At 35.9% G+C, this 14,685-nt stretch overlaps 1 protein-coding gene across 1 annotated transcript; it reads right to left on the reverse strand.

Annotated features, from left to right (window-relative positions):
• Positions 1–9,117: 9,117 nt before the first annotated feature.
• Positions 9,118–10,533, reverse strand: LOC125196250 (protein FAR1-RELATED SEQUENCE 5-like). The gene is made up of 4 exons (XM_048094693.1): positions 10,373–10,533; positions 10,190–10,241; positions 9,474–10,139; positions 9,118–9,387 (listed from the first exon to the last, which is right to left on the reverse strand). Exons 1-4 carry the CDS (start codon positions 10,531–10,533, stop codon positions 9,118–9,120), a joined length of 1,149 nt encoding a protein of 382 aa, XP_047950650.1.
• Positions 10,534–14,685: the final 4,152 nt, after the last annotated feature.

Consider the following 14,685-nt stretch of genomic DNA (forward strand, 5'->3'; position numbering starts at 1 on the left):
CTCTTAATGGCGGATGGAGGGAGTATATCCTAACAGCTAGATCTAGGCGAAAATAACAGAACATGCATACTAACGACCAGACGTGCTTGAGTTAATTACTAGACTTGGTAAACGACTTTCTAAAACTAACCTAGATAAAGGCAAAGCAGAGCGTGGGGACCATTTCCCAAAACAGCATGGTACGACAGAAAAGTAGCAAATTAACTAACTAAAGATTTAACTAACAGTGACATCATCTTCTCCAAACTTTGATCACGAAATGCAGAGGAAAAACAGAGTAAAAAAGGATCGAAACAGGGTAAACAAAATTAAACCGATTAATGCGATCAACTACAGAAACTAAAGCAGATCTACTATTACTAGACGAGGTAAACAAGAAAACAGAAATTAAACACTACAACCATGCAGATGTGAACAGATCCCAACACTGGATGCTTCATCTACTCCGGATCCAAGCCATCCACAACAAACCAACACAAATTCCATCTCCGATCTCACAGATTTAACCGAATTCAGCCGATCAACTACAAATCTCCACGCAATTTAAACTCCAAATTCAGATCAACCACCAATAAGCATCAAAAGTGAACAGATAATGCAACTATAATGTAAAATGAAACCAAATCAACAGATTCCATAGCAAGTTCCATAGCAAGTAGTGCAATATCCAACAGAAAACTAAGCAAAATACGACCGAGCTTCAAACAGCGAAGTCTCGGGAAAACCAGAAACATAAACAGAAAGCAGGTAAAGATATTGTATCTTCGTCTCCCGTGGAGACGGTGTTACACAACGAACAAATAAATTCCTGAACCGTAAACCTAGATGATTCCCCTAAAAGTGTGTGTAGAGAATGAGATAGGCTGAGCTAAGAGATGATGGTGAGAAAAAGGACTCCTTTCATGTTGGGTGCGTACTCTTATTTATAAGGGATGGAGCTTCTAGACTCTTCCTTGTGCTTCCCATTTTGCCCTCCTTTCGGATGCTCCTTCGTCTAGTAAACTTCTCCTCTTTCCTGCTCATTTTCTCTGCCAACTTCCTTCTCCAGGTGATCCTCTCCTTTTTCCTGGATCTGGCGATTTCTCTACACACCTGGCTTATAAAACCTTGTTAGACCTAGGAAATCACAGAATTTATCCCCATAACCAATGCATGAAATTAACCTTATCAGTAGCCTAGTTAATAATGTAACGCTTTTAGTGTAACAATGTAGCTCGGATATTATGATCACAACCATCCAATCTCAGGATCCAAGGGCTGAGATTTACTTTGATTTTTGAAATAATTTGCGCCCATATATATATATATACATATATATATATATATAGGGTCTTCATCTACCAAAATCAGGCCTTAAGTATAGAAATATAGACCATATCTAGACCATCGGATCTGGTGATTAATGGCTAAGATCGTTAGTGACTCCTTGTTTTGTATGGGTCATAATAAGACCAATCTGTGTCATGTGAGGGGTAATTTAGGAGTCGAAAATATTGCAAACCGTCATTCCGTTTTCTAGGCGCTGATTAATTGGGATTTGGGAGTAATTGCTGCACACGTTAAGTTGGTGCTTGTATTCCCGCGCCATTCAATATCACTCTCTTTCAACCAAATCCCTTCAATTTCCCACAAATCTTCTTCTCTACCACAAAATCAACAAACAATCCTTCAACAAAAAATCCTCTCAACCCATAAAAACAGTCGTCTCCTCCATAGATTCATCGTCTCCTCCGCAAAAACGTCGCCTCCTTCCAGAGATTCGTTTCTTCCACAAAAAACCTATTCCTAGTCCATAAAATTGACGAAGAAGGGAAACGAAAAACCTAATTCAACAATGGTGGACACTCGAGCATCTGGATTTGCTAGTCATGCGGAAAAGATTAGTAATAATTTGTTTAACCCTTGACTTCAATTTGACAAAATCAGGCCAAAATTTAACTTCAATTCATTGTTCGACACATAGTGTATCAGAGAAAGGACGCGAATAATAAGAAACCGTGAATCCCAAAAGCACCGAAAGGTAAGTCGATTTCACTTTCTGGGATGTGGATGCATGTAGTTTTGTTTCGATTTTGGTATATAATTGTGGTTTTTGTTTCATAAGCAAAAGGCCAAACTTCCACAAAACCCTCAACTGAAGTTAGGCCTGGTAGCCACAACACAAAACAAGGTTAAAGTTACTGATTTTTTACATTATGTAGCTCTGTTTGTAGTAATGTTAAACGCTAAATTATTTACTTTGTTTGTAGTAATGTTATACACTAATTTATTGATGTTTCAGATACGGGACCACATAACAAAATCATTCTAGAAGGGGAAAAAGGGAAAGAGACGGCTGAGGATTTTCCAATTTCTGAAAAAGGTGCTTACATTATTCAACTAGTAATAACTTGCTATGATTGTGATTATATCTCTACTTCACAATTGTTTGGTAATGACATTGGGATTAAGTTCGAAAAAGTCATATATTCTTCACTTTGTTGTGTATGTACTACCCATTATTGTGGGAAAAAAAAGAGTCATCTTTGGTGCCCGTGATGTGGTTATATAAGTGTGTAAAATGTACTCCCTCCGTCCCAAGGAAGATGACCCCTTCTTGGGCGGCACGGGATTTTATGCAGTTAATTTTTGTGTGTTAAGAGGAGAGAGTAAAGTAAGAGAAAGGGAATAAAGTAGAGATAAATGTGCTTCCATTTTAAGTAATGGGTCATCTTGGTTGGGACAAACCAAAAAGGAAAGTGGGTCATCTTCAATGGGACGGAGGGAGTATTACTTTGTTGAATCTTTTGAGAAACTATAAAGCTTACTCTACTATGATCCAAGAAATTGATGAGAATCCAGTAAGTTTATTATCTAAGAATAATGTCATAGTTGCTATGATATATATGTTGTACTAATTTATTGATGTTTCTGATACAGCACCACATAACAAAATCAGTGAAGAAGTAGAAAAAGAGAAAGAAACAGCTGATCAAGTTTCCAGTTCTGGAAAAGGTACTTACTTTTAACACAAATAATAACTTACTATGATTTTGGTGATGTCTCTATTACACAAATGTTGATTTATGATGGTTACCTATAAGTATTAACATGGTTCGACTGCACAGATGCACTAATAGGGGGAGTAGACACCTCTGCAAAAGGGAAAGAAGTGGCAGAAAACGCAATGAAGGGTGCAAAAGGTTATACATTTACATTTTAGAAAATTGTAATGCTTATTCCATCTAAGAATAATGGCATACATGTTTAGGACATGTGACAGTGATCCTAAAAAAATACACTCAAATGTTTAGCTCATTTGTTTCCTAGTTGAATGTAATTAGGGTAATAACACAATCATCTTGATTGTTTCTGGGTCATAAATAATCATTTATTCGAATCATGACATAATTACTTCAGAGCAACAGGATGCCTCATTCAACCACTTCTAAGGGTATAAATATTGCACTTCAAGGAGTAATGCACAAGTTGTAATCATCTGTGTCTAATTTACTATATTTTGAAGTTTTATATAATCATGGTTGTAGTTACAACTATAATGAATACTTTGTGAAAGTATTATGTCATTGGAGAAATAATTAATTTTGCCTATAACTGTGTAGGTGTAGGCAGGATTGGTCTGTCCTTAAAAACAAGGCAAACGAACTGATCATCAGGAAAAGAGCCAGGGCTAAGGAGAGCCTCAAAATTATGCAATTGGAGACAACAACACGAGATAAGGCAGATACCTCCAATGCAACTGGCGATGTAACTGAATCACCTGATATGTCTAAAGGTATTACTCCATTATAAGACAACTAACATTATTAACTAAAAGTAATATTACCTGATTTGGTTTTATGTTTGCAGGCTCAAAGCGCCTTCGTGAATCTGTGATGGAAAAAAATTGTCCAGGTGTAGACAATAAAGACGAGATACAACCAGAAGAGATACAAAAAAATGCACCTGGGAAGAAGAAGGATAGCAAAGGGAAGGAAAAGGTCGAGGAGGTTGTTGGAACAGCAGAGACAGGTGAAGAGAATATAAGGCACGAAACGCTTTAGCTCAAAGCCAGCCCGCGGAAAATCATAGAGCTTTTACAATCTCTAAACGAAGAGCAGATGAATGAAGTGGTAGAGATGGGATTTGGAGAGTTGAAGCATTTTTGCATCGCTGAGGTCCTTGGCAAAATGGCTTATGACCTGGTCAGAGGTTTCCGCGAAATAGACTGCACAATACAGCTGGACACCGGACGACTGCCTATTTACCCTGAAGATGTCTACATGACTTTGGGGCTTCCTATGGGCGGGGACGTTGATCAACCGCGTAGAAAGGCAGAAAAGGAAACCATTCTTTGAGGAGGTTGCTCGAAGAATAGGAAAAAACTCTGGTCGTATTCTTCCAGAAGACCTTATAAAACAGGTTTTGAAGTATAAGTCTGGAGGTGAATGGTTTCGAAAGATCTTCGTTCTTATCTTAGACACAGTGCTGATAAATCCATGTGGGGATAGCAAGTGCAGAAATCATATAGACTATTTATTCAGAGACATGTCGGTTGTGAAAGAATACAACTGGTGTGCTTATGTACTTGAGACACTGGCAGTTGCAACAAAGAACTAGAGGATATCCACCAATGCCCCCTTCACAGGACCAATTGCATTCTTGGTGGTATGATCTTTATTACACTATGTTTATATACAGTTTCCAAACAACATTCCATTTACCAAATCTGCATTATGTATATAATTTAAATTCTTGAAGCATGAGTTATAACTTGTAAAATCTTACACTTCAATTGCAGGCTTTTTATGTGGATCGCATTTTCCACAAAAAACTGCTGGTGTCACGCGTTTTCCCAACCGTTTATGGCTGGACAAGCGAAAAGCTCAGGAAACGAGAGAAGATGGAGCTTGAGTCTAGTGATACTATCGGGAGCGGAAGTGTGGTAGAAAGAGGTGACCCTGAAAAGATGCCTCGGCCATCAATGCTAGTTGTCTTTGAAGCGGAAGAGCCGGAGCCAAAGAAGCAGTTGGAAACCGCGATGGAGGCGTTTGCAGAAGCAAGTGACGATGCAGTACGGGGTCTGGAAAATTTGGTGAGAAGTATGCATGATTTAAGTGATATAATCGAGAACTTTGAAGCGATGAAGCTTGCTGCATCGACTGCCTGCAAAATGATGGGGATAATTGCTGAGGTGGAGGGAGATGAGGAGAAAACGGTTGCATCCATGAAGACATCTTTGGAAAAGGACAAGCTGAATGCACCAGAGCTGGTAGAGGTTGTGCAACGCATGTTCAAAATTAAAGCACAGCTGACCAAGCTTACAGACGAAGGGCTACCTTTTGAGCTCCATCCTTCTTTTGTAGCAGATAATGTAAGTTGAAGACTAACCCGAACACAAATGTAATTTTTGATGGAAAAACAAGTTGCCTGTACTAACTATTTGAACACTGGTGTCTTAGTAGTATGTAATTTGTAATGGTACAATGACGATGTGGAACCCGGGAACCGCTTGTTATGACCCACTTTTTACATGTGTATCTATGACTCAGATATGCGTTTTGTATCATACATATGCTTATATGTTGCTATTACTCAGATATGCGTTTATTATGACCCAAATAGCAGATATGATGTTGTTGGATATTGTTAGTGTATTCTTCGGGCGTAGTAATTTTTTATACCCATGGCAAGCTTATCTGATATATGTGATACAAATGCTCTTTTAGTCTGATGCATGATACTGTTTTCAAAGTACTCTGTTACAAAAACATAGTGAATCGCAGGGTGGTGTCGTCAGAAGAATCTCCATGAAAGATAGAAACAAAACTAACATAAATGACTTACAGAGTTGTTTTGGTACACCAACTATTGGAGTGAACAAGGTATATCTCCAAGGAATAATTCTATACGCTTATTGATTATTAATTATCTAAACAGGATTCTGCACTGGCTTTATCGTATTATATATAGAAATTATTTTTGCAGATCAATGTCATACTTAAACATTCTTTAATATTACTGTTGTATTTAGTCTGTTCCGCAGATCAGTAGTTTCACGGCTATAGGAAGAAATGAATGCTCGGACACAGGAAAATCTGTTATGAGTGTTGGTTCCGGAGCAGCACGTCTATGTGCATCGAAGGTAAATGATTATGTTATAACGTAATGCAACAAATATATGTGCTGAAAGGTTTGTTGAGGTAGTGTATAGTACTTATTATCTATGACTGATTCAGAGTGAGTATCAAGAGCGCAACCCAAAAAATGGTACATCATTACACAGTGGTGGCAGTGCATCACATCTGACGGGTTCAGAAAAGGTACATTAAGCATTCGTAAACATCGTTGTATGCATCTATTATGACCCAAAGGCTCATACAGATTGACGTTAGTCAAAGATTATTTCTTAGCTTATTCTGAACTGTCATATAAATAGGAAGGAGTTGTCAATGTGGATGAGATTATAAAATCAGTCGTGGCTGACTACATGGAAGGCGGTGGTAATGATGCTGCAGACGAATTTTTCTTGGAAGCATCAGGAACAAAATTAATTACAAATTTGGATAATAATCTTAGTAGCATTGATGAAACTAAGGTATGTGTCTATCCTTAGTTCCATTATTAAAGAAATACTACAATGTTGTATGCCCGTCTTTTGTAACATTATGTTAAAATTAACATGTAGGATAAGGAACTTGTTGTTGAAGCAATTGTAAAGACTGCAGTGGAAGCGTACATGGAATGTGACGAAGTTGATGAGGATTTTGTCACGCCTTTCTCTAATAAGTCAGAACCAAAAGTAGGCAAAATTTTGGTCATCTATGACAACGAACAAGTAAGTTATGTTGTACTGATATATTTGGATCCAGGTAGAAGGGCAGATACTGACTAAACTGAATTTATAGAGTTTTTATACATCATATCCAAATGAACTATAATATGTACTTGTAGTTACACAACAACCATCACAAATTGAAGATGAACGTTCATTCAAAGGCAGAGTTGAGATTTTCTAATGCATTGCGTTCGCCATTTCTTGAGAGAGCAATAACCGTGTCATGCAAGCTTACTCCGGAGGAACGGGTTATGTATTACTGGTTGATGACCACTTACCACGGAAAAGAGTAAGTATTATGAAATAAACCGACCTATTAAATCTTTGGACTAATAACTAATAAATATTTTGTTGGAATGTCAGAGAAAATATTGTATACATTGATCGAGTTGTTGAAGTCACGCTTTTGGAATTCTGTTCGTTATTGCCACATCAAGAAGTCTCTACAGGAATAACTACTGCCTACTGCTGGGTACTTAACCAAATGGAAGATTTGAAGTCGGTCACTTCACCCAAAAAGCTATTTTTCACTACCTACACTGCTGTGAGTTAACCTAACCCACCTATATGGACACAAATATCTAGTTATCATGACATGTTTTTAATGATTTAAAGTCATTACCTAACTCTGTTGCTATAACTTGTGCATCTGTACACGGTTGTGGAAGCAAATGGAAAAACTGATGATGCAGACAAACTAAATGAATTTTCCACAAACATTGACAAAGAGGTCAGCGAAATACCACACTTCAGATGGGAAGACATAGATATGGTATGTTGCTGTAGCATCCATGTTACAAATTCATAACTGGTTAGATAAAACTATACTGATTCCTGATAAAATGCCTAACATGTTACAAAGTATAGGTTTTCTTTGCATTCTGCCTTTCAAAAAGGTACTACACTGTGTGCTTCTGCTTCTGTTTCCATCGCAAAGCAGTAGTGATAATAGATGCTTCTAAAGATAGAGAAGAGCATGACTTCCGGTATACCTACGGTTCTGTTCCAGAGACGTTGGTATGTGTGATACATTAGTCCTCACATTAATACTTAAATGATATTTATACTGACGCATTGCATGTTTTACAGAGGACGTTCTTCTGTAAGTATTTATCCATGATTGGTTGCCACAATCAATGCAAGACAGTGATCAACGTGTACCTATTCAGAGGTTGAAGATGAGTTGGAGAACGACGGATAATATTGAGGACAGTGGTGTTTATTTGCTCAGACACCTTGAAGTCTACATGGGTGAGAGAGAGGGTCAATGGAGTTGTGGACTATCAACTAAAAACAAAGGTGTGCTTCAGTATCTAAGAGCTAAATACAATCGTGTGTTGTTGTTAACAAGAAATAAACACTGCACATTACTGAATAAAGAGGAAGCATCCAAACACTATGCGAGCAAGAAAACAAAGATCAACGTAGAAAAGATGATTGCAAACTACGGATCATGATCACTATTTACTGTCCATTTCTTTATAGATTACCACTATTTTAGTTAAAGGATGTTTAGTCATTGTAATTCTCGTTTTCAGAACCATGTTTTATACATATCAGCTTGCTGTTATTGTTACTATATATTATTTCATCTGTATTCATGAATGGATTCTCTATGCACTAGTACTAGTACTCTATGGATCATCATAATAAATGAATATATGAGTCATAGCAAAAAATAAATGATCAACTAGTGGCATAATAAACAAACATTTGAGTCCTAGCATCACATTACTGAGTAACCTAATGGCTAATACCATTCCCGTCGAAATGTTCATAGCAAACAAGCTGAATCAATACATAATATTCTTGTCGTTGGGTCATAATAAACGAATATATGAGTCATGGATTCGTATGGGTAATTTGGGTGATAATAATACACTATTCGAGTCATGCCATAAAACTTCTGAATATCAGAATGCCTGATACAAAACAGACCAAACTGAGTAATTTCCAACAACATGACATTGTACTGAAATTACTTCAAAAGAAAAAGAATACATGGTATCAAACTTCAGAATTTCTTCTCTAGCGCCGTTTTTCTCTCTCTTTTAATTTGTCGCAATTCCTTGAATCGTGGTGACACCACTCATGACATTTCTTGCATTGACGCAAAGGCTTGCTCTTAAGCTTCAAAGCCCTCTCTCCACTCTTGAGGGGACTCTACTACCAGATCCCTTTGTGCTGACAACTTCAGGTGGTTGAACATCTACTTCCAGGGGTGCCTCTACCCCATAAAATTCTTCAATAAGCTTCTTCTTCTGTGCTGTAGACGTTACTACTCCGCCGTCGAAAATCTGCTATCTTGCTTCACGAACTATAGATGTAAGCTCATGCATTTGATCAATATTGACAGAAACAGCCTGGTACAACTCCAACATCTCTCCCAATAAAATTGCTTGCGCCTTTTTCTTGTCATCAACATAACCATGCGTTGCTACATCTTCAAATTGGACTGCATGCACAGCCTTAACTAGAGGAGATTTCAACCATCTACCTCCAATCAGATTCTCTGGAATCAATTTTTGTTCTTCGATACATGAAAGACGTGGCAGCATACAAGACCGATCCTAGAAAACATCTTACATCCACAATGGAACAAAGAATCCTCCATGGAGAATGTTACATCCCATGTGTTTGAATAATGATCTAATACCTTGTAATGCTCCGGACTTGATTCATTTGATATAGAAATAAGGCTGCAATGGTTATACGCCTCCAGTATCTGTTCCTGTATTTCCTTAAATGCATAGTCTGTGAATATTGTTGATGCATGCTTCTCAACAGACCACTCTGTTCTCATCTTTGCGGTAGTATTTGCATCCATATAATCCAGCTTTGCGGACTTGTTGCGTTGGGCATCAACAGCATTGTTGAAGTTCATTAAAAACATAACAAGGTTAGCCCTGGACTGAGTATACCTCTTAAAAAATCTGTTCTGAGATTCAGAAACAGATGTCGTCTTTATTAGAGAACTGTTAGGAAAGTCCCTAAAGTATGCCGGAACCCAGAACTCTCTAGATTCGAACATAGAAACAAACCAGTCTGCGTCTTCAAGTTCATATGTCTCCATGACAGTGTTCCATTTGTCTTCAAACTCGGTGGGTTCAATCAACTCAGACCAAACACACGAATTCAAATCCTTTTTAAATACAGAATTACCAAGTAGTGATTTAGGTACTTTTTCAGCGACTTTAGCCATGATGTGCCACATGCACCATCTATGACGTGTATCCACAAGAACATTTTCAACAACTACTTTCATTCCCAAGTCTTGATCAGTAATAATCAACTTAGGAGACAGGCCCATACACTTGACAAACTGTTTGAAAAGCCATGAAAAAGAGTCAGCACTCTCACTACAAAGGACACCGCACGCCCATGATTGTCCCTCCCAGTGAATGGAGCAAATATCATAGAGTACCTGCATAGCAAAATAACAAAAGATTTAATTCATTAACATGTTGATATCGATGTTGTATGCTAATATGTCATAATAAACTGAAATCATATCATAACAGACAAATGCAACAATTTTAATGGGACAACATTTACCTATTCGTTGAGTAGGTAGTGTCAAACGAGACAATGTCACCAAATTGCATGAAATTCTTCTTAGCAATAGGATCGCACCAGAATAAATGCATCAGTGGACTACGAGAATCAACCTCATACTCGTACATGAAGGTGTCACAACTTTCCTTCTTCTTCTTCATCTCGTCTATTATCATTTGGGCGTCCTATCCTTCAGCGTATCTTCTGATGTCCCGTGCGTAGTTACGGATGTCCAACACAGTACACCCAACGGACTCATATCCGCCCATCAATTCAGTCAATAACTTGAAAGTGAGAGAAGGACCGATATTAGCACCAGCACAATCCGTAATAAATTTTTGATGAACTGGATCAAGTTGACGATTTAATCTCATGAACTTCTGGTGTTGAACCAAAACCATGGGGTGGTTGTGTTCTTCGTTCAAGTGTTGAATGACATAACCACGGTCAGAATCGAATTTGAATGCAACCCGAGCATTACATCCACATTTTTTGGATTTACGTCGTCGTTTGGGTTGTTCATCGCTAAATTTCTGCTCACCTTCTCTGTTACACACCATGTAAAACCATATGGTAAGATCATCAACCTTCTTTGAACCGTTCTTCCTTGTGTCAAAACCGACACATCGACCATAGTTCTCGTAAAACTCAATGGCGTTGTCCAAAGAAGGGAAGCTACGACCAACAAAAGATTTAAGCTGTATAAGGCATTCTGGTGTATTTAAATCTGTAATAATAAAAACAAAGACAATCAGCGGCTGGTTGATTGTCCTAAAATAATACAGGCAGTACAAAGTATTGCTAAAAATTGTTACAGTATATAACATGTCATGCTAAGTGCATATTTGAGTCATATAAAAGCATGTCATAGTTGCCTCTTTACTAAGTAATACTTGTATCATTACTAAGTGCAGATTGAAGTCATACGAAATAATGGCATAATAAACAGATAAATAAGTAATGATTGTAACATTACTAAAACAAAGGCAGTCAGTGGCTGGTTGATTGTCCTAAAATAATACAGGCAGTACAAAGTACTGCTAAAAATTGTTACAGTATATAACATGTCATGCTAAGTGCATATTTCAGTCATATAAAAACATGTCATAGTTGCCCATTTACTAAGTAATACTTGTATCATTACTACTACTGATGAAGACTCAAGATAAAAACAACACAAACGTTGTGTCATACTAAGTGCGGATTGAAGTCATACAAAATAATGGCATAATAAACAGATAAATAAGTAATGATTGTAACATTACTAAAATAAAACGATAAAGAATTCATGGTTGAATCATTATTAAAATTACAGTCACAAAATTAAAATCATAACCTGTATTGTCAAGAATGTCATCGAGGGATGATTGATTATCTAGATGTGAATTAGATGGCGTTTCAGATTCCATTTCCATAACGATTGAATCTGGAAACAAGTGCTCTATAAGTGTAACATAATGATGCAGCGACTGAATGTTATAAATGGAAATATGTAGTTTTCGACATTGTGGAATGCAAACTCAAAGGCTGTGAAGAAAAAGAAGACAAAACTGGAAACTTAGTAGAAGGTAAAATGAATTTAAGATCGTATGAATCTTCATAGAAGATATGAAGAAGATAAATTATGGATTGTAACTCACACTGATGATCAGTGAGTGGAGAGAGGAATATGCAACATTATAGGAACTTCCATAACCAACGAAAAAATGGATTGACCAAAGTGACCTTTTATGAATATAAATTATTAAATTAATATGGTCTGACAAATAAATCTAGCCATTAAATAATCTAATCTTAAGATGATCAAGCCTAATCCTATGGACAATAAACCGTCAATATTTCTTTATTTAAGGCCATTTTTGTTTTGATCAAAAACCTATATATATATATATAGATGTACTAGTATAACAACTAATTTTAAAGTTACAACATACATCCAATCTGGTGCTGCCATGTGGCACAAAAAATGCAATATTGTAAACACTAAAATGCAATATATATTTGTAGAAGCTATAAATGAATTTCGGCAGATTGCATTTTTGTTATATGCAGATCGCATTTTTTATTGTTGAGTTTTGCATTTTAGATATTGACTGTTTAATTTGCATTTTGTATATAGACGGGTTGCATTTATATATGTGAAAATGCAAAACTTAACAATATAAAATGCAATTTATGTGAAAATGCAAAGCTCAACACTATAAAATGCAATTTACCTACAACTAAAATGCAATCTGCGGAAATGCATATACAACTAGATTGCATTTTTGTGTTTAAAATATTGCATATTTTGTGACATATGCCAGCACCGGATTGGATGTAAATAAGGGGGCATCCTAGTGCTCCCCTATATATATATATATATATATATATATATATATATATATATATATATATATATATATATACATATAGAGTTGTGATCAATGTCGAACCCTTCTTAAAGACCGAACTAGAGACCAAATTTGGGCCACTCATTTTTCTTTATCTTATGGTTATGATTAATTTAGAATTAAGTTAATATTTTATTAAATAAAAACGTTTTTAATTTATTTTTAAAAAAATATTAATTTTTTTTAACTTTTTTGTAAAATTTTTGTAAAATTAATTAGCATAACTGATGAGATTTTTATTTAATAAAATATTAAATTAATTGTAAATTAATCATAACCATAAGATTAAGAAAAATGAGTGGCCCTAATTTGGTCTCTAGTTCGGTCTTTTCGGTCTTTAAGGGTGGATATGTGGTTAATAAGACTCTGTATATATACCCCTATATATATATATATATATATAGGGTTTTGATCTTCCATAAGGGTGGATATGTGGTTAATAAGACTCTCGTTAATCCACGGGTAGTATATATAGGGAGATGATCAAAACAAGTATGTGTTTAAATCCAGAAATGCAGCCCAAATCTTGGCCCTAGGATTAGATGATCTAATGGTCAATAATTAACCTAAAACACGGAAGGTCATAATTAAGTAGTTTTAGGTCATATTATAAGATTTGGATTTATGTCATGTTAAGATCATTTTAGGTCATGCTTTGTTAGCATGACCTAAAAATAAACTAACTATGACCTAAAAATGTCTTACGTATGACCGTGTTCTGCATTTCTGTATTTAAATCTGGTCTTCATAGATCAATATATATATACACGTGGACAAATAATCAGATGTCATGTGGCGATAAAAAAATGTTCAAGGATAAAAAAACGGCCAACAATATTTTATACACTATACAACAATTTTTCTCGACAGCAATAACGTATTGAATATTGCTATGTAGCGTTTATAATATTGATGTATATGTGGTGTACCAGTGTCACTTTAAGAGGTGTTGTCATTTTAACACAAACCTATATATATATATATATATATATATATAGAGTTGTGATCAATGTCGAACCAATTTTAAAGACCGAACTAGAGACCAAATCTGGGCCATTAGATCTAGTTTTTTTGATGAGATGTGCTGCTGTGAAAATTTTTTCGGCTTCATTACAAGCCCATTTTACTTCATTATATAGGTTTATTACTTCATTCTGTACGTAATACCTTGAAACTACAACATGTTTTTACTTGCTTCCAATAGGTTTTGAAATGATTCAACATATGCTTCATTCAAATTCATTGACGTGAGTTTTTGCTTGATTAACATTTAAAATTGCAATTTATTCAAGTGAGTTTATTACTTCATTCAGAAACGTTATTACTTCATTGGATAAGATTTTTACTTCATTCCCGTAGGACTTCAAATGCTTCTACACATACTTCATTCCAATAATTTATTACATTATTCCATGTGTTTATTAAACCATATTAGCGTCATGGCGTTGGTGATAGATATTGTAGAGAGAAAGAACGGCACGCGACGGCGAAACCACATTTACGTACTGGAATGAAGTAAAAACCTACTGGAATGAAGTGAAAACCTACTAGAATGAAGTAATATATTCTGGAACGAAGTTAAATCTTCGTAACATGTTAGTATGACTTATTTACCTTCAGATGAATTAAAATAGGCTCGTAATGAAGGCGAAAATAATTTATAAATTTATGTATCTTATCCATAAAAAACTAGATCTAAAAGCCCTAATTTGGTAGAGTTCGGTGGTTCGGTCTTTAAGAGTGGATTTGTGGATAATGGGACTATATATATATATAGGGGTGCACTATAGTGCCACCATAGATAGGATAACACCATACCACCAATATAGTCCGTTAGATCTCATCTATGGACGCTAGGATTAAGTTTCGTGAAAAAACACGGGTTTGCAGTCTACTGCATTAGATATTGCAGTCGTGGTA

This window comes from Salvia hispanica, chromosome 1 (assembly GCF_023119035.1).
Source record: "Salvia hispanica cultivar TCC Black 2014 chromosome 1, UniMelb_Shisp_WGS_1.0, whole genome shotgun sequence".
Lineage (NCBI taxonomy): Eukaryota > Viridiplantae > Streptophyta > Magnoliopsida > Lamiales > Lamiaceae > Salvia > Salvia hispanica.